Source organism: Manacus vitellinus, unplaced genomic scaffold (assembly GCF_001715985.3).
Source record: "Manacus vitellinus isolate BGI_N305 unplaced genomic scaffold, ASM171598v3 scaffold_1_pilon, whole genome shotgun sequence".
NCBI lineage: Eukaryota > Metazoa > Chordata > Aves > Passeriformes > Pipridae > Manacus > Manacus vitellinus.
In genome coordinates, this window is record NW_021939396.1 from 17,000,353 (window position 1) to 17,022,693 (window position 22,341).

Below are 22,341 nucleotides of genomic sequence, written 5' to 3' on the forward strand. Positions count from 1 at the left end.
TTTAAAAATATTCTTATTGGAGTGCTGAATGCCATCTTTAATTAATGTTAAATACACACCAATTTCCTAAACAAGTCTCTCATCGTTCTTGGAGCAGAAAGCAGACTCTGCAATGTAAAGGGAATACAAAATAGCCATTTCAATGGCAAAACCTGAGCAGTGCTTTGATATGTGGGTGGAACATGTTTTTATACTTTTTAAATTGAAATATAAGTTATAAGAATTACAATATATTTAAGTTTTGAAGTCCATAAATGTTGTTACAGACCACCAGGAGAAAAGATATACAGAATTCTTATAGTTGATTATTCTGTACTCCAATCTAATATTCCAGCTTCTGAAGGATGTTGGTTACAGTTTTCAGGCCTCTAGGCTGTGAATCTTACAGATTATTCTGAGTTGGAGGGGACCCACAAGGATCATCAAGTCCAGTTCTGAAGTGAATGGCCCACAAAGGGATCAACTCCACAACCTTGGTGTTATTAGCACCATGCTCTAACCAACTGAGAATCAAGATGCACTTGAGGTGTGATTCAAAACAACAGAAATCTTCCCAGTTCGGAGCAAAGAGCACCACACCTTGGCCAGCCTGAAAGTCATCAGATTGGGAATCTGACAGAATGAAAGTAAAATCAAATTCTGGCATAACATGCCTCAAACAAACACCATCAAGCCTCCTGCCTCAGCAATAACCCCTGTTCTCCTGGGTGATCACAACCACTGCAGGCAGACGCGAGATGCCATTTCTCCATGAGATAACATTAATGACAAAACAATATAAAGCACACTTTTCTGGTAACTAAGGCCCACTGCTTATTTCCTTCATAGCTCTCATCCTATTTCATAATAAAGAGTTTATACAGTTGGGTATCACCTTACAGAAGCCTTGATAGCACGGGAATGGACAACTCTTTAGCAAAATCCTATATTATTTTAATATTTGAATTTCAGATAGCTCTGAAATCAATTTCTTCATGATGTACCTTAAGTTCACAGCCACATATACCCTGAAAGAGTTCTTTTATTTTTACAGTATTTTAAACATAACTACAGTCCTAAATAATTTCTTATCCTCTGATCATCATTTGAACAAGTCAACTGCTTCCAAAAGAGGAGAGTGGCAAACTAGTTCAGGCACCAAAATAGCCCAGATAGAAATGCTTTTAACACTGATTCTAGGTTTATTCTTTCCTTTGAGTTCACCCCCTTTACTTCCCCCATGAACACCTATTCGATAAAAATTTGGTGAAAACAACTCAACATCACTCTTCTGCTCAAACGTAAGGCACACACAGGGAGAAGACTCATCAGAACAACCAGGGGACAAATCAGGACACAGGCAGTGTAGTGGGTTTATCCACAGTAATTTTTTTTCCCCACTGCTTCTTTGTCAAACTGCAACCTGTGAAGTTACATACACCATTCTACTTTTACTGGCAGACACTTGGCTAAAAGCCATAAATGGAAATTTTAACTGCTGACACATCACTGTAACAACACACACGGTTTATTTTTGCTTTTTCTTTATTTAAATAAAGATAACAGCATAATTAAACTTATTTTGATCTCAGAGGTCTTTTCCAACCTGGTTGATTCTAAGATTTTCTTTAAATACAAAAAGAATAATCCCAAATACTTATCATATTGCTATTACTAAACAAAACCACAAAGTAACAGCAACAAGAACAAAAAACCCGGATCAAAACCATTGTTCTCTATCACGTTTTATGAAGAGTTCTCACAGTGTTTCGTAAAGCAGGTCACCGCCCTGCTACAGGGGGAACACCAGGGCAGTGTTAACTCACTACCCAGAGCTGGTATTATCCACAGCCCAGTGACCTGCTCACTGAGCCCAAAACAGGAGAGAAGGAAAAGTGGGGATAACAGCCTGCACAGCCACAGGAGACAGAGGGTTTTTTGCAGGTAACAGGCTATCGACTTTAAAATATAGCTCTTGGATTAACAATTCGCTTGTTATTTTCAAAATTTAAAGAAAAAGAAATCAAGAGTGACCACAAGTAAACTCTTGAGAGCTAAAATAATCTATTAAATATATAAAATCAATTAACTCATATGACAACTTAATTTGCAACAGCAAACAGGACCAGTCTACATAAGTCACCCTCCTCTTTGTTACTGAGGCAACTCCTTCAATCACATCCAAGTCAGTCCTCCAAAAGAGCCTGGAAATAGATTTTTCTCCATGGCTGCTTTATTTCTTATGCACAGCACTCCCAAGTAATATAAATCACTGGAGCCTCAAGATGTTAATTTATGAAAAGCTACAACTATTTCCAGTCACAAATATAAATTGATGTTTACCTATAGCAAGCATGTCATCTAATGCAATCAAATAATCAGGACAGAAGCATTAGACGTAATTAACATGTTCTGGTGGTAGCACTTAGGAGTTAAACGAGTTATATATACATTTGACAGAATTTCCCCACTGCACCAAATCCCAGAAAAATTTCTTCCAAATTACACTTTTGTTTCTTATTTGAGGAAAAATAGTATTTAAACTTCCTTTTTTATCCACCTTCCTTATCACCAAAAACAAAGCAGCATCTGGGCTTTAAATCTATGCTCTCGTCACCCTAAAAATGCTGGGATAATTTTATTTACAGAGAACTCTGAGTTTGCAAAAGAGAGGTTCAACCACTTACAACAGTGCTGATAAACAGAGGAGTAAAAAATGTTGTATAGCAGCATAGAATTTTTTAAAGTCTCTTTAAACACTCTGGAAACAAGTCAGTGAGGATGTAGAGGTTATTTTAAAGCAATTTGTAACACTTTTCCATCACATAAATAAAACCATAAAGCCAAGATACATACAATAAATCTGAAGTATTCAGATCTCTGATTCACAGGAGTGATATGACAGGTGAAAAAACAAACACATGAAAACAAACTACTATTGCTTTCATTTGTATTCACAGACTATTCTCCCATCTGACTTCCTAGTTTTTCTTTGAATCACAAAGTCTAGCAGGTTTTCTTAAAATAAAACTCCAAATTCAATGACTCCAGTAGTCAATACTTCAAGAAAAATATATACAACAAGGCCTGCACTACAAGCAAAACATGCACTGTTTTGTGTGCTGCAGACTTCTAATTCTTGTTCTGATTTATATTGTCCCTGAGCTCCCTGTGTGCATCAGCTTAAGTGCTGCTCTGTGAGTTGGGGCTCACACATGGTGTGCTTGCAGAGCATCTTGAGGACAGCAGCATAACCAATGAGGATTTACACACACAGCATCAATTTTTATTTCCATACAAATTAAAAAAAAAGGCTTTACTGAGCAAAACCACTGCCAACACTAATAACCACTTTACCAGACAAAAACAGTTATTTGATAAGAAAAGCCAGACTCCTACGAATTCTACAGAAGCTTTACCTACCATTTATTTAATGTATCCAATTTATTATCTGCCTTACAGCCAGCTGATATAAGAAAACCAGGCAATTTCATGTTTTATTATGTTTAAGGCCCTTTTTACCAAAACCCTCACATTACAAAATACAAATTCACTTTTAGGGTACCTGTTGCAAGATACTAAAAACCTACAAAATGCAGAGTTCAAATCTGTTCAATCATTAATTTCAAGTCCACCAAGAATATCAATAAGAAATTTATTTTTAATTATAGGGATGTGAGATTATTTTGAAATCTAAGAAGCCTACTAAAATAGTCACAACAATTGCACTGATAAAGATAAAAAAATAACATTCCAGAGGTTCATTTCAGTTCTTCACAATAGTAAGATTTTTAAGAACAAGCCTCATACAAAAATTAACTCAATCTCCCTTCTCCTTCTACTTTAAGTGAAAAGGCAAAACTTTCTGTGCTATAGCAAGATCTGCAGTTTTTGACCATGCAGATCCTATGATATGAATTTCCCCCTAACAATTTTCCAGAGTTTGAAAAAGCCACTAGAATGGTTATTGGTTGATTCTGTAAATGTAGAATTCTTAATTGAAAGATATATGCATCTTAAAGAAACACTTACACTGTAATCAGTATCATATGGACTAATGAACTTCAGTATGTACATATTTATTAAACAGTGAACCTTTCCAAGCTATTTCTTTTAAAGACTAATAATCCTCAATCTGGCACAAGAACTAATCCTATATTTGTCATGATTCCTTTTAATTATCATTAAGTAGACTCAGAATGAAGTGAGGACTTGAACATTTATCAACTTTTGCATTTTATCAGTAAAACATACCAATGGAAAGTCTAAGAGTGTTCTAAATTTCATGGTTGCAAAGAAAGTACCAGTAGGAGAACCTTCAGGGACTGATAGGTGTAAGAAAGAAACAATTTCCTATCTGTGTAACTATTAGAGCATTAAACAAATCATTTTTCATCTTAAAAAGAAATTTTTCATTTTTTTAACCTTTTAAAAAATGTGTATTTGATCCAAGAGTTTGATACATTGAAATATTTTCCTTCAAACTGCAATATGTAAATCAAAACAGAAGTGTCAACAACTACAACAAAGATATCAAAAAATACCACATAATCTGAATACAACCACAATAACAAATGTACTCTTACCAGACTTCAGAGTTTTTCAAAGTTAGTCATGGAAGACAGTTAAATCAGGGTACATCTTGCAAACCTATGCAGGCACAGAGCTGCTGAGTTCAAGCTGCTTCTTTAGGGATAATGTCAAAGCAAGATATAACTTTTTACAGAATTCTAGGGGGCATCCAATAAACAGCCTATAAAGTCTAACATCAGCATACAGCAGAAGCTGTAAAGGCTAAAAAACTAAAGCCTGGAATTGCAAAACATGAAAACTGTTATATGCCAAAAAAAACTAAGAACTGTTTACACAGAGGAAAGTGAGGCTTCCCTAACCTACTGGAGTTCTTCAAGGGGACACTAAGAGTGTGGATGAATAAAGATCCATTTAAAAGTCAACTTTGACTTAAAAAATAATTTCAACACGATGTCTCACTCTGAAGCTGAAAGCTCTGAAGGAAACTAAGATGCCACAGTCTAACAGGGCAAGGTCTTCATGTGGATAAATAAATTAGTCAAAAGGTATAAAATAGAGGAGAAAAGAGTTCTCTGCACCGAGAACCCAAAAATCACCTGTACTAAAAACTACTGCTCAGCAAACTCATAACTAACAAGGGAAGTAATAGTGATGTAAAATTAAATGATGATAAGGAGTTATTTAAGTATAAAGAACAAAAGCCAACAGCAAAGAATAGCATTCAAAATAATGAATATTAGCATGATAAAACAACGTCTGAAATTTAATACTGATAAAGGGTTACATATAGGATAAAACAATACTAATTTAACATACACAGAAAAGCTGTCTGAATTTGTCCAGGGACAAATTAGGAGGGAGATGCTGGAGTTGCAACAAACAGTTCTATAAAATATCAGTTCAGAACAGGTCTTAAAAACATCCAAAAACCCTGCCCCAAAACTCCAAACCAAAAATACTGTGATATTGGAATTATCAGAAAAGAACACAGAAGAGAACAAATCACTGGCACCATTTTGTTACTTGTAACTCCTTAATACTCTTGTATTTTTAATACTGACTGCTGTTCTGTCCTCTTATCTCTCACCCAAATATAGGGAAAAATGACACTCAGAACAGCAACAGGCTTTCAAGGCACAGAATGGCAACAATAAATGATGGACATTAGGACTTCTTAAGCTTACAGGGAAGAAAAGAGTAAAAGCTCTCTAAAGTCATGAGCATTAATAAAGTGAACAGAAAATAACTGTCAACAGTAACATATGAATTTAGAGGCATTAATTAATAAATTACAAAATTTAATTTCTGAATGATGATGTAGACACAGGCGCAGCAAGCTTTCACAAGTTTAAAAATAAATCTATGCAGAAACTTCATGAAGAGCTATTAAAAACAGAGTTGGCACTTCTGGCACAGGAAAATTGCAACATGAATAGAAACTGGTAGAATAGAACAGACCAGAGCATACTGTGATTGCCCTGTCTTACATTCTTCTGGTATCTGCTATTGGTCACTATCAGGCACAGGACAAGTAAAATGGACTTTCGCCACGACTCAAGGACAGCTGTTCTTATGTTCTCAAATACTTAATTTCGAGGGACAAAATCTCCATCAGCATTTAAAAGAGACTCCAAACATGGGGAAAATGGTGGAATGCACTCTGCTCTCTCACTTCACCGATCATGACTGAAGAAGAAGAAAAAAAAACCCTGCAAGCATAAATGATGCTCTGTCAAAAGTAAAGCACATTTCTTTAGGAACCACATAGTGCATTCACAGCTTAACCATCAATTCTCACTGGGAACTAACCGAAGGGGCAGCTGCAGTTCTTCACATCTCTCACCAACTCTATCCTGCATCAGACACAGTGCCGAGCTCTTTGACTCCCTTTAAAACTACCACCATACACATTTAAGTTTAGGTCTAGTTGTGTCTTTCCTGGCAGTGTTGCCATATATTTAATGAAACATACACATCACCTCAGAAAATTCCCTCTACTAGCAGATATTTCATTTGGTGAGCAATTTTCCTTTTTGCAACTTAGAGCATCCCATAAGTCAAGGTACAAAGCTGCAAGATCGTCACAGGATGTCTCTGTTCAAAATGAATGCACAGCTACTACAGCAATTTTAAGGAATTATCACAGTTCAGATAATAAATAGATATCCAACGCTCAAACTTAGTGCTCATTATTCCCATCTTATTTTCTAGAAACAAGGAGTTGGGGGGAAAAAAGTTACCTATACAGTCAGTGGTGGTAATGCACAATCACAGAAAGAAATAAACTCGGATGTTCATGAAATATATTGTTGACTATTTACATGATACTAAGGACTAAGATTTTGCTCTGAATCTTTCCAGTATTCTGTATCCCCTTAGGTCTTCAATCATCTCCTGTGCCTCTTCTGAAAGATGTCTTTCGACAGCTTGTCTACAAAAAGAATCTCAATAGTAAGGGAAAGTGTAATTTCATGTGACCATATGCATACACTTGTTCCTGCCCGCTCCCATAAACAACAGAGCTGTTAGTGAATTATTTTATAAACACTGGAAGACACCACCTTCACTCAGAACACCATCTTATTATGAAAATCTTAATTTTTAATTCTTTGTTCACACAACTTCATTACTAAACCCATGAAGTTAATGAGATTATTCACATGCCCTAAGCTAAGCAAGCATACAGAGTGTCTTCTTGTATTAAAAGCTTAGCTGAAAAAGTGGCAAGAAAAACGGCAGAGGAATTATCCTAATAAAGACATCAGATTTTCTGCGGATTAGAATTAAGGTAGAACTGTGTGTCTTATCTCACTTTCCCCTGGTGTTGACCAAATGCTCTGCAATCGTCTTGATAGTTGAGCTGAACAATGAGGAGAAACTGCCAATGCACCAGGATGACTGGAGTGGGACAGACACCAGCCTAAGTCTTGAGACATGAACTCAATTTCTGTTCTCATCAAGAATCTTCTTTGCATTCCTGGACAGGCTACCTCAAGAAGGGCCCGACTGCTGCCTAACTAAAAGTCTTTTCTCTAAAGCAGAGCAGAATAAGGATTTCTCAATGAAATACATTAACAGCAAAAACAAACAAAAAAGTCCTTATACCAATGCTACTAAAAAAACAATGACCCTCTTTTTTTTGTTCAGACAATAATTGTCTGAACAGCATTGTCTGAATAATTGTCTGAATAAGCATTTTATCTGAAGATCTACAAACAACTTAGTCACTATACAGCATCAGTATAAAGATTTTCAATTGGATACTACGTGAAATTTTAATAAAAAATAGAAAATAGAAAATATTATGCAGCCTTCATAACAGAGTAATCTGCCACCTTGAGCTCTAATATGCCTTCATTTCAACAAAATGGACAAAAATGGAAAAGGTTCCAAATCTTATGCTGTTGAAATGTATGCAAGTTGTGCACTTCACAGAAGTCACATTTCATTCCTTAATGTTAAAGTCTTTAGAAGAGAGAGATCATTACTCAACACCTACATGCTTTGAAAAATACAACAAAATCTCTGAAGTGACATTAACATTGCTCCATTGTCAAATGAGTCATCTTTTTCAGTAAGTAAGCTCAAAGTGAGATAAAACACTGAGAGATGATATTTTAAAAACAAAGACTACTTTTAATTCTATCGTAAGAAATGAAATTAAATAATTACTGTTATCTTAATTTTGGTGTTTGGCAAGCGACAAAACCTCATTCAAAAGTGTAAATGTCCATTTACATAACTTGAGTTCAAAGTTCACTTTTCATACTGGAAAAGTCTGTTATGTGTCTAAAAGAAATAATTTTTTGGAAAAGCTTTTCCCATGCTTCTATTTGATCAGTCAACGCAAGGTATGATTTTTACATGATTCATGTGAACAAATGTCTATGTTTCACTTCAAGGACTTGCCAAAATGTCTAATGTATATGAGCAACTCCATGTGTCAGCAGACCAGAAGAAATGTCTATAAGGTAAGGTGAGTGCCAAGGTAAACTCAGCAACAGTTGTTTTTTTAAAATCTTGAAATATTTATCTTCTACAGCAGCCACACGTCTGCATGGAAATAATTAACAGGTAAAAGACACACAGAAACCTGCACATGACAATTTATCAAAACTTTCTACTTACCCTTCACTCTTCACATGTAAGGCTTACCCAACCTATTCTACAGCTATACAGCAAGGAACTTCCACTTTGCATTTAACATTCTCCAATTCTATTCTCAGATCTTAAGAAATCCAACCATGCAACTGTTCTAATATTTAGAACTTATGCTTCTAAATATTACAACTTTTTGGATCTTCATAATTTTGTTACAGAGAAAATCCAAATTAGGAAATAATCTTGCATTCTACTTATTTAAATATATCACTTTGTTTTATAAAACCATCCAACAAACCACTCGGATGATGATAGCTATGTTGCAACAGCTGAAGAGTAAAACTGCCAGAAATGCACACTTCAAAGATCTGTGGTCCAGAGAAGTCATTGTAATATGGTGCTCCATTTTCCACTGGCGTCAGCAAAAGGTCATAAAATGCACCTTGGTGACCTGTTCTTGTGACTACACTGTAAATGGTTCCATACTGGTTTACCATGGTTCTTACAACTTAGTGTCTCTGAAACTCTTTGGGCCATACACTCATAAAATCCACCATTTACTGTGGACAGATACATGTCTTGTGCTCAAAACTTCTTGAGCTCAAACTTCTACTGTTCCAGGGAGAGTGAAAAATAAGAATGAAGAACTGAAATAGTTCTTTTTACTCTTGCACAAAATCTCTCAGTTCTATCACTGCTAACAGACAGACTTAAACTTAGCTGTTGTCCGAGTGTTTAACTTGGTACTAAGGTTTTCAGATGTGTTGCCTTGAAAGTAACTTTCCAGTGATTTGGGGTGTTTTTTTATTGTTGCTGCTTGTTTTTTAATTTGTTTTGTGGGGTTTTTTAATGGTTTATTTACTTTAACTGATGGCACTTGATCTACATCCAGCTCTGGCATACCCTAGTTAATCCCAGTTATCTGTGTTTCTGTGGGTTTTCCCCTCCTGAATAGCACAGCCCATCAAATAAGCTGACCAAAGAAAGGGAGAGGTTCAACACACACCTAGGAAAGTCTACCTGAGACTGCCAAAACATCTGCAATAGCCCAAGTATTACATTTACACAGAAGTTTATCCAATAAACAGTTGTTCAAAACCAAGTAACACAAACATATACCCTCAATACTTTCCAACATGTCACATAAAATTTTGAAACTCCATAGTTTCTTCATATTTCTAATTTTATCCTTGTGTGAAAAAACGCATGAAAATATATTGCAACAAGTTTCTCTAGACTTTTATTTTGGCATCTAATAGCTCACTGTGGCTTCCACAACCAGTATTTGAAAAACGCTTAAAAGAACAGTACAGTCAGCCTCACACTTTGTTCTATACGACTGGCATGCTTTATGCACTTTGATTCAAGAGTTGGTAAAGTGTCCCAGACAATAAATCAAAACAGGTGCTATTCAAGCACTACCTGAGTGTAGTCACAGCTAATCTTTAAGTAAGATAAAGCATTAGGAATACAATAGACAAATGGCAAACTATACTGGTCTTTTAAATACCGAATATTCAGGGAAATGAAACAGCTGAAAGGCCCAATCTAAATGCTACTAAGACTGCTGGAAAGATTGCTAATTATAACCTTGTCTTTAAAATCAGTGTTTAAGCAGGTATTACATCATGTCTTCTCATCATGAAATGAAGGTAACATAGGTTATTATACTAGGAAACTAAAGGAAACAAACACAGTAATACAGACACACATTTTTCCACAGTGAGACAAAGAAAACAGTTAAAATTTCAAACATCAAAACATTTCAGTTTAGAATTATCTTTTAAACTTACTGTATTAGTTGAATCTTCTTGTAAAATTCTATCATATAACTGGATAGCATCATCATACCTGTTCAAAGAAATTGTTTGCATTTATTTCTGCTAAGACAGAATTCTTGACTTTTTGACTGTCCTTGCAATAGTTATTAACCCACCTGCACTTCTTATACTGAAATATAATACACATATACTAAGTAAACTATATTTATAAAAAAATCTTTTGAGTGAGTGCTAAATATCAACAGCAGTATTTCATGTTACCAAGTTAAAAAAACCACATGGTAATTATTTCATGGAATACTGTTTCAGCAGCAACTTAGATATTCTATACCCAATATCTTAGTCTCCTGACCTCTCTTTTTCTATACCCAACAGATCCAACCATCACATCCCTACACTCCCTTTCACATCTCCCAAGAAACAGAAACTCCAAAATTTGAAAGGTAATCCAAAATAATGACATTTCACTTCACTGTTATAATTTAAAACTTCATGTAAGTTTCTTCTGTTGTGACTTCTAAAAAGTAAAAGCAGCTGCATACATCAAACTGAAAAGATTCACAGAAGAATCTACCCCAGACTATAACATAAGTCTTGAAAGAAAATGTTTTCCACCATATTTTTTTATATTTTTTTTAATTAATTAATTCTGCTATTTGAAGTATGCTCAAAACAGGTTACTTCAGGTGCTGTGAGCGCTTCAAACATTCTGGGAAAGAGATCTGTGTGTTCAGTCAGCAGTGTACATGACCCAAACTTGACAAATGAAATAATTCAATTCAAACCACCTTTGACTACACAGTTGTTGTGCTATCACCACAGAACCAGGGCATACACTGTGTCCTCAGGTATAGTTTGACAAGCTGTTTTTCAGTGGTACTGCTGACTGATTTTTGAGGATACACATTCCTTCTCACCTCGGACATTCATTTACGTACTCTCACTGTTCTGTGGGCACTGCTGCCATGAGCACAGCTCAGCTGTCCAGTCCAGTTACCATAAGGTATGAGAGGAAATGTGAAAGGAAGCACAAAAGCAGAAACGAGTAGAAGGTGACTGGGACAGACTTTAGCAGATGTGCTGTAAAATGCTGTATTCATGTTCTCTGTTAGTTGCTACCTTATCAAATGCATTTTAGAAGACTGAACATGATGGTCATAATCCCAGCTTTACATGGTGAAGTTCCAGGATATCATTATTTTGATTAGCAAGTGTCTACAAGGATGTCTCAGTCTGTGGGGATGTTCTTCATGGTTTCCTCTTCCTATTGGGGAAAGCAGGACCCTTCTTAGATCCTACAAGTCACTTAGAATTTAACAAGAAGTTCCCTTCTTCAATTGAAAATATGACCTAAGTTTTCCTAGACTTCTTTTACAGTCAGTGGAGACAGACAGGCTTCACCAGGGCATGGCTTAGAGCATCGGCAGATGGATTCCTGTTCAACACAACCCAAAGCTGAAACCTCTGTCTTTGACTTCTAGAGAAAATCTACGAAGATGAAACCTCGGCTTTTGTTAATGCCTCTGCTCCCTGATACTCCAATCTCAAGGATCTATCCTGACAGAGATCTTTTGTCAAGTAATTTGATGAGCACTTTCAGAAAACTGTGGATTAATAGCACTTCACTACTGAAACCACAAGTAATGTTTGTGCAACAGTCATCTCCCACAAAGATATGTTCCCATGCAATAACATCTTCAATGCAGTCACATAAGCCTGAACTGAATTATGATCTATTGTACTTCTGAATAGGTTTCAGGAGGGGGAAAATCTGCTGCCATTCTCTCACTGTCTTCCTATCCTATATAAAATGAAGACAAGAGAGTTAAGATTAATGGAACTTCTTCAAGAATACACATTTAATATAAAGCGAGTGTGAAACCTGAAATATCTAGTCACCTTGAGATGGCTCCTGTGGATGAAGTCCAGTTATTCTTTCTTTTTGATTCATGCAGTGGACAATCACTGGTGGTTCATATCAAATACCATTTTCAAAGTTAATTTTGCAAGAATGTAACAGAAGAACATTTGCTAAATAAATATTTTTTAAAAACGCATTTAGGGTGTACTTCCAACTCCTCTGTATCAAGATGGCCCAAAGGCTCCAAAGCTCACCAACTCTGTATGCAAAATGGGGCACAGAACAGATCTGCCAGTATTCAAAGGCACTGAAAGCTGGAAGGCCTTCTCAACACCCAAGACAAGGGCTTCAGAACAGAATGTTGATATCAATTATGTAACCAAGGAAAAGGTGGACAATAAAGGTCATCCTCTAGCCTTGAGGTCATTCATCTCAGAAAGATGAAAAGTTTTAATCTGTTCATTACTTTAGTAATTCCTTTTAAACTTCATATGTTATAACCATTCTATAGGATATTTCAAAAAGGTCAGTCTGATATTTAGGTTCTGCCATTCTACTCCGTGTGTTTTTTGAGTTGTTTCTGTAACAAACTCCACAGATTTATTCCTTATTAAGTTCATTTACCCACACTCAGAAAACAAGGGTAAACAGCTGCACCCTGCAGTAATGAGGAGCACAGAAGAACAATTAAGGCAAAAAAATGATGGCACTCATTTTCATATGCTTCTCTAGCTCTAAGAGATGAAATATATACCTCACAGAATTTGCCAAAAAAGCGTGCAGTGTTTTACTGTCAAGTAAGAGATCTTTCTGGTCTAGGAAATCTGATGGGAAGATTGCAAAAATGAAACACTGCACATTACCTGCAAAAATGTAACAGAGATGTCTAAAAATTATAATATGATCATGGCACCACTGTTATTTCCTATAAGGAAACTGCCCAGCATTGTTTTGCCATGACTTTGCCATGACTTCATGTTTTGCCTGAATGTTTTTTTAAGAAAGAGCAAACACTTTTCCAGATAGAAAGTACATTTTTTAAAAATCAGTTTTTACCTTTCCATAGCTTCAAATCGCATTCCAGTTAATCGTTTAACTCTGTGGCTCCCAGGAAACTGCCGCCTTAGTTCCTGAAGACAAAACTATACAAAGAACCAAAAACACTACTGTGAATACAAACATCTACACAGAAGAAGACAACAAAAGAAAAAAAAAAAGAAATAAAAAAAAGGCCTTGGTTGATAATTCAACAACCTGGAATGGCAGTTTTAAGTAAAAGTAAATACCAACTTTTGATATAAGCAACGCATTGATAAAGAAAAAGTCAGAAACAGAAACTCTGATAGAAGACTGGTTTAAAGAAATATCTTCCATACAGGTCATTAGATTCTGAGGTCTCCTTGGAAATAGTTATTTGCTTAGAAAATTAAACTCACCTACTAAAACAGCCCTGATACTATTAAAACTTTAAGTCTTCTCAGTTGCTGCGTAATAACACAAGACAGTAAAAAAACAAAAAAAAAGACAGTAAGAGCTTATGTGATACTTCTTTAATAAATGGATATCTCACAATGGAACAAACTATGCTAATACAAAGCTCTGTGTTTATTTTTAAAATAAAACTTTGAAATCCAAAGAAAATGTTTGTCACTGGCTTGGGTACAGCCTGCTGGAAGAAGAGGCATAGGTTTTAACTCCTGAAATCAGTGAGACACCTGGGATGGATAAAAAGAATTCATCACAGGAAGATTTCTCTGGATTAGTGAAAAAGGATGTTTGGTAGAGGGACTGAGTCATAACTTCCCCAGAGCAAAACTAACTTGTAACCATATCATGAACGTGGCTAGATATCTAGCACTGCAAAGTTTGCAGCTGACTCGTTATGGTGGGAGGCAGAACAGTCCACAGCTCTCAAAGACAGCAGTGGTTTAAATCACGTTAAAACCTTCACACTGAATCCTCCTCTTCTAGACACTTTATACAACTCAGCTTTGAAACTTGTTCTTCAGAGCTAAGGTTCTAGCAGAGGCCTATCGACATAATCTCTTCCATCTCATCACATCCACTGGTCAAAGGAAAAACTACAGAAGTAACAGTTTGTTTTTGTAAACAGGTTGCTAGAGTACATCCAAGAGGAATATTCACATCTCTCCCAGATGCTAAAAAACAAGGAAGAGAGAAAGGAAACAGTAACCAAAATAGTAATGCTTAGCCTCAAGTAAGCATAGACTATTTTATCACAATCAACTTAGTTTGCAAAGGACCAAGATCTTAACAAGACAATTTCACACAGAAAGGCTCAGATTTAATACAGAAATGGTTTACTGGCACTTTGAGTGAAGTCTAGGAGAACTGCTGCTGCTCTAGTCATAAAAAATTACATGTACTTAGCAGCATGTTATATGATGTCCGAACGAATCAGTGAATGTTCTTAAGAAACAGGACAATTTACATGAAACTCTAGAAAAGTAGTTTCACTTCAGCTTAAAACCCAAACAACATTACAGGCTTTAAAAAGAACTTTTGTGGACAATAAATCCACCTGTGGTCCAGTGATCAGGGAATTCTGAAGGATGGTGATTTTTAATATAAAAACACCTACTACCCTTCTCCAATAAAATGTTCAAATACCAAAAATTGTAACATTTACAATAATTGTAACATTACAATACTGAACTCCAAAATCTGAAGATGGGCATTTACATTTAAAAAAATCTCATTGACAATATGAAAGAACTAGTGTTCAAGTGCAGGAGTCATACATTAGATCTGACTACACAATCACTACCCAAACAAACACAGCAGCCAAAAGGCCAAAATAAACTCCCGCAGATTACACTACCAGACACAATAAAGTCACAGGAAAAGTTGTGAGAAAGTTATGAACAACTCACTGTAACACAAAAAAAAAGTGCATGGATTAACTACATCAGCTACATCTTCAAAATGTTCTGGACTCAGCAGCACTGAATACCCTCTTTTTAAACTTAACTTGTAATCCCCATAGTCATTTATGTTATTGAGGACTGGTTCGGCACCACGTCAATAATCTACTTTCGAGATTCTCTCAGAAACTCAGCAGTTGCAATGGCAAATGTTATTTGTATGTGAAACTTTAATTTGCACTTAATTTGCATTCTGACTTTTTAGTCACGGGTTTTAATTTTAAAGGTCTGACAAAGGCAAAGAAATATAAACCTGAACTTCAGCAGGTAAAACACTGGTAGTACAAGTGCTGCCAAGGTGATTGCACTAAAATGTGCGTGAAACAACTGGCTGATTGCAGCAGAGACATGCATTACACAGTCAGTTTGTGCAGGACAGAAAGGAAACGAGGAAAGAAAAAGAAAAAACAAAAGTCAGATAAACCACTGAAAACTACCTCAGCCTTCTCATTTGGAGTAGATGAGACCTGTCCCCCTAAGCAAAATGCATCACAGCTGTCAAGAGCTCACTGCTGAAAAAAACAGAAGTTCCAGAGCTGTTTGTCTACTTTGGAGCTACAGCTGCAGTAAAATGCCATGTATGATGTTGACTTGTTTGAATTAACTACTTCTTTATTATAAACCAGTCAAATTAAAAACTAAGAAACAAACCTAAGGTTTCCCTCTAAGCTTTTAACCTCCTTTCTGAGCTGCATATAAAACGTTGCATTCCCTCATCTCAAGTATTATTCCTTAAAGGGCACAGAAACTGAAATTTAAAATCCCTGCCAGGGTTAGTAAAAACAAAGAGTGTTTCACAATTGATCTTTCAACACTGGCTCCTTCAACAACTTTGTGAAAGTCTTCCTTAAAAGACCCTGAAAATAAGACCAAAACCCTTTTACATATAAATCAGGACATAGAAATGTATTTATTTAATCAGTAAGTCTATTTGTTTTTGTTTAAACAGACAGCTATACTACATTAGTATTTTCTTCTGAGGAACAAAAGAGAGGGAAGTTCAGTGGGTTCACAACAAGTTCAAAGTCTTGTGCTGTATTTTCCAGCATACTCCATTTTACCATATGCATTTGGGATGCAAGATAAACTTGTTCTGCCTGCTTTCAAAATGGCCTTCTCCCAACGGCATCCTCTAGTCTGACTCCTTCCATTAAGTTTCACCCAAATGACTTTATGAGGTATTTTGCCATCTGACTGAGAACAAGGCACTGGAGAAGTAATCCCCATGAAAGATATGGAGTCCTGAAAATGTCTTTTTACTTACAATAAGCTCAAGTTTGATGCCTTTAAGGGCACAAGACAAGCCTCTGTTTTTTTCTAACTGTTGTGTGAAGGAGGGGTAAAAAGATTATTAAAATTTTTCTGCAAAATACACTTTTCCTTTTTCCTGTTGATGCCTTTAAAGGATTAGCTAAGGTTACTTGGGTTTTTTTTTTCGATTCAGTGTTTTTTTTATTTTTAATCTAACGAACAGGTGTTATAGTTCAAAATAAACTAATTTTATCTAAATTGTTATTTGTATCATTCAAATAAATTTGCATACAAACTGATAAAACTCAAATATCCATTAATAATATTTTTATCAACAATTACTTAATAATTTGGATTGCAAGGGCCCTTTGCAGTTCACTGCTCCAAATCCCACTCAAAATAGAGCCAGTTTCCAAGGGAGTGCAGGGCCATATCCCAATCTATTTTCATGTATTTCCAACAGAGATTCCACAGCTTCTCTGTGCCCTTTATCATAAAGCATTCACTAAGTTTTTCCTAATATCTAATTGGAATTTCCTTTGTTTCAGCTTCTGTCTCACACTCTTTTTTTCACATCTACAGAAACATGTCTCCACCTTTTTTTATACCTTCCCATTAGTACAAATTCAAAGACAGCAATAAAATCCCTTCTTGGCTTTCTCAAGACTTAACAAACTCAGATCTCAGCTTTTCCTTATACATTATGCAGTCCAGCTCCTTATTCATCTTGAAGACCTGCTCCAACATGTCAATGACTTTCTTTGATGGTAGCCAACATAACACATGATATGTATGAGTGGACATTTTACCTCAAAACATTCAAAAAACCAATATAATTCGAGAGGTTTTCAATAAACAAACACTCTCTGTACAATATGGTAACTTCAATATTATTCTTGACATTTAGCCCATACCAGAGTAGCTGTAAATATTTTCATGGCTATTGGAAGAGATGTGATCTGTCTAAACAAAAGTTACACATTAGAGAAGGTAGGTGGTGGCGGTTTCTTCCCAGAAGTGTATTTCTTGATAGATATTCTTTCCACCAGTCCAAGCTGTGGAGTTCAGAATATCCAAAAAACTATCTGGAAGAGATACCCAGGACAAAAACACACAGTGTGAAGGAAAAGCCAATGTGAAAACTTACCAATGCCAGATCATCTCGACTGCAGTCCAGGGCAGCAATCATCACCTGTTCATAAATTATCCAAACTGGACAAAAAAGAGACAATAAATGAAGATAACTGGTTTTTGCTTTTTTTTAAGATAAAAGGAAACACCTATAACATAAATAGGATTAATGAATTCTGTCTGTATATTTTTCCCCTTCTACTCTCATGGACCACTGCTGAAACAAGGACAAATTAAGAAACTGCTGGAATTAATTAAAAATATATTTAATCAATTTAGTGCTTTTAGTACTAAAGCACCTTCTGACATCTTGAAAGGCAAAAAACCTCTAATTCTCTGTTTTTCCCAACACTATAATTTCAATCTTCTAAACAGGTCCCCATTAGGACTTGCTCTCTGATCAGCCCTGCAGAACAGCCACTTTTCAATTTTTGCCACAGTGCTGAAGAACAGAAAATCAGTCAAATAATGGCTAAGTAACAAAAGTTTTCATATAACAGTCCAACTACAAATATAGCAACCTAACAGTTCTATCAGGTAATTTTTACATGTTTTCTCTGCAGCCCATATTTGGGAAAAAAATAAACTTTTGGAATTACCACAGCCTAATAGACTAAGAAAGTAATATATATTTTATCAATATGACATACAGAAAGACAACAAAAAGGCTGTTAAATAAAATAGAGACCAGAAAGAGGTAATCAAATAAGACAATGGGAATTTTAAAAATAATAGTTGTTTACTCACTGTCATCTCCAAGTTTAGATGCATATTCATTAATTAACTCTTCTCCAACATCCACTATCTGTTCACTGTTTCGGTAGTTTTCTTCCCTCCATTTCCTCATTTTATCACGCATATCTGTGGGCAAAGGGAAGAAAAAAAATAATATTTACAGATAGTAATAGAATTTTAATGTGATTTCTGGGACATATGCATAGGAAGAATGGGTTTAGAGAGCAACAGACCTAAAAACGTGACTCCTACTAATATTAAAAAAACTACCAGAGAACAGATAGGTGTACCAGACCTCTGAAACCCTATTACACAAACTGTGCTCATGTTCTAATATAATCAATCCACCTTCAAAGTTTGCAGTCTCTCATGAAAGTAACATATGCACTAAAAAACCCTATACCTAGTTATCCAATAAATAAAATTTATCCATGATTAGGTAAAATAGGCTACAAGAGATTTCTTCCAAGTAGTTTCATGCATTTACAAACAACGCTAAAATTGCATTTCTGTTACAGGTGAATAAATTTTCAATTGAAATATTAGAAAAACTATTATAACTTTCACTCTAAAATGAATCTAGACACTCATAGAGAAAGGAGCTCCAAGAAGGGCAGACATGGAATTGAAGGCTTTCCATACCAGAGAAATGCCCAAAGGTATAAGAAATATCACTGTTTATCTAGGCAAGACAGAAAAGATAGTTTATTTTAGCATTAGGATTTTTGTTTCAAGAGTACATTTACTATGCATCAGATTTCCAAGAGAGCAGGCACATTCATGGAGTCAGCTAGAGAGCACTGCCTAGCCTAGGCTTTATTTATCCTCTGGACCAGGATAAGACTGTGATTTTATATACACATACATTTATATACATGTAGATGATCTATATACAAGAACAGATTTTGAGGAAACGTAAGGAAAATAGTGGCTTTACTAATAAGAAGGTACCAGGATAACTATTGCCAATATTTTTTAAAAACTTTACAACAGCTGGAAAAACAAATACAACGATAGACCTAAACACTGTCAGTTTTTCTTGCACTTCAAAACACAGCTAATGTAAATGACAGTTAAAAATTAAGCACTGAATGTTGTTCCATCTACCTGAAGTGATCTCGGTTCACTCATAAGACTGTTATTGTGCTACATTTTGTATTTTGAAATTCAACCAAAACCACCACAGTGTTACATTTCATATGCACAGGGAAAGTTAAATGGTTCTAGACACATGATGGTCCCTGGAAATTCAATGTTAGACAGTAAGAATGTGAGAGAACACAAACATTCACAAAAGCTGACAACTTAAATGCCTAAAAATAAATAAGCTGTCTGATTTCCACACACTCATTTACTTGGAAATTATCAATCCCTTCATTCCAGTGTGATTCCAAATGGAATAGTGTCTGAATTATGTATTAACAGAATGCACATTTACCATTCATCACACAAGTACGGCATTTACAGCAACACAAAAACACCTGTAGGACAGTGACTAGAACGTCAGCTGATGACTGAAAAATGAAGTGAAGAAAAAGGTTCTCATTAATGTGAATCTATTGAAAGACTTCTTGGTTTAGAAATACTGAATTTTATGTAAAAGGTAGAAGAAAGAAAACACTAAAAACTACAGTAAAACTTACACAAGGCTTTTTACAATGTTGTCAAACAATGAATTTTTTACTAAGAAAGGTATCCAAAGACTCAGACAATAACTTAAGTTTGGAGACATCTAATACAAGGCTGGGCAGGAGCAATCAGGGATTTTAGGGGGAAAAAAAAGTATGGTAGAGAAATGTCTAGTTTTAATTATGACTTCTGTCACATATATAGGCAGATGGTGAGCAATTGATACATTGGGTTTTCCTAAATTGGCAATCTTTGCACATATTAATCAAAACCTTACAAGTTCAAAGGAGCAGATGCACTTGCCACAATGTTTGCTGTTTCCTAAAAGCCCATAAGCAGTCTACTGCAAGCCAAGAGATACAACCTGGGTTTTATTTTTGTGTCTCTTAAGGTGTCAGTTCATTTGGCCTGAGCAACCAGATATGAAGTAATCCTCCTATAAATACTTATACTTTCCTTGATGAGTTGGATCATAGTTTTCAAGTCCTTGACACCTAAAAGCACTCAATGAAATGAATGAAATTACCACTGTTGGCAGAGACATCCCTTGCAAACTCCAAAATGTCACCTTGACATACAGCTGCTACCACAGTCGCTCAGGGACCCCACGGCCATTATATTTCCAGAGCTCATTTGTATATTGTTCCTCTGTTACAGCCACCAGATCTCCTACCACAGCTCACCTCTGTCCACTCGCACATGGCAGGTGCAGGCAGAGGCACAGTCGGCTCAGTGGGACGCTGAGGATGCTGCCACTAACCCTGACAACTCAGCTGTCCATGGGGCCTCAACTACAGCAAAAAACCCCAGCAACTCACCTATGTCTGCTGTAACCCCATAAATTCATATACAAAACCCAGAGCAAACTAATCTGTCCCTTTGATTACAACTCTAAATTAGGAATAGCTAAAAAAAAGCAAAGACAGCACAGAACAGAACAACAACCTCAACAACACTTAACTGCACACAGATTATGATGAAGATAAAATGATTTCCTACTCTTTCCAAACAAACAAAATATGAATTGAGTTCCTAAGTCACAGGAAGGAAACAATTTTGTCATCTAAAGTGGACTCTAATGACTAGGGACGTTAAAAATAGAAGGGTAGAAGTTTTTAAATTTGTTAGGAACTTTCTCTTTTCATATATAACATGTTCCCAGATATATGCATCTGAAAGAAAATGGCCTCACATATATGCTATTTTAAGAAGAACTCCTTGGAAAAAGTATCTCACATGAAAATGTAATGAAAATTCTTAAAGTGCCTCTATTTAAATAGTGCAATTTTTAATACAGAAAACAGCAATACTAATTTAACAATACAGAGAACTTAAGCAACAGGCATAATGATCTAATAAAAATCTTAAAAAAATACTCTTTTCACTTGTTTTCAATTTATATAAAGAGAAATCTAGTTTCGAGAATATGCCATTCCTTTCTCTTTTTGGTTTTGATATCCAGGGAAGAGAATTATTGACTGAGAGCTGCTGTGACAGCACTCAAAGATCTCCACAAAGCTCAGCCATCACTAGCTGAAAGTCACTGCTTCATTTTAGCAGGGTTTGAGATGTTAATGCCACGATGCTTCTCCGCAAGGTAAAGAAAACTTAGTTTATTCTGCCCAATTCTGACAATATGTCAGATGCATTTTCTGTGAAAGCCAATTGTTATTTTAGTAGTTCTTTACTATCATGACTGGTGCTTGTTTGCAGATCACTCTAATTCTATGCACAGAGACTAACTTGTGTGCTCCAAAACCTGCTCCTAAAATGAAGTTACACAGGTGTTTGCTTTCTTTTAACATTTCCATTCATGGTACAAACTCATCCTCAACGTACCACTGACAATATGATAAATATTTACTCTATGAAGTTCTATGCAGCTCAAGAAACTCCTGGTAAGAGGCTGCACATCATCAGTTGCCATCTGATGTGCTAATCTACTACATCATGCTCCTGTGCCAGACCTGCAGTTCTTGGCTCCCTGTCACTCCACATAGTTTCTTTAATACATTAAGGAAGCAGGAAGTATGCCATTTTCCATAGGATAATTAGCAAGAGTGACCACAGAAAAGGAGCACATATCATCTTTGTCTCAAGTAAATAAGCTGTAAAATATATGACACATAACCATATATAAGCTTCTCTTTTAATATCATAGCATCCTGAATCCATATTTGGATCATCTAAGTCCATCAAGACCCTAAAGTTAACTGAGAGGTTTTCCTGCTCCACAGATTTCCAAATACACTTTAAAGCTTGAGACACAGCAACAAAGTAAAGAAAGAAAAAATAAAGACAATAGCTCCAACAGTGGAAAACACAGTTATTTTCAGCTATCTTTCCTAATCCCCCATACAACATATTTACCTAACAACATTTAATCATGGTTGAA

The 22,341-nt window shown here is 35.7% G+C and overlaps 1 protein-coding gene across 1 annotated transcript in view; it reads right to left on the reverse strand.

The window, feature by feature from the left end:
- The window catches only part of EMC2 (ER membrane protein complex subunit 2), a 33,930-nt gene extending 15,467 nt beyond the window's left edge, over nucleotides 1-18,463 (reverse strand). The window contains exons 1-4 of the mRNA XM_018077513.2: nucleotides 18,330-18,463; nucleotides 17,599-17,663; nucleotides 13,312-13,397; nucleotides 10,407-10,464 (exon numbers count right to left, since the gene is read on the reverse strand). Of these exons, the coding sequence (XP_017933002.1) occupies nucleotides 10,407-10,464; nucleotides 13,312-13,397; nucleotides 17,599-17,663; nucleotides 18,330-18,441 (321 nt within the window). The 5' untranslated portion in view covers nucleotides 18,442-18,463. The remainder of the gene's footprint in view (nucleotides 1-10,406; nucleotides 10,465-13,311; nucleotides 13,398-17,598; nucleotides 17,664-18,329) is intronic.
- Nucleotides 18,464-22,341: the final 3,878 nt, after the last annotated feature.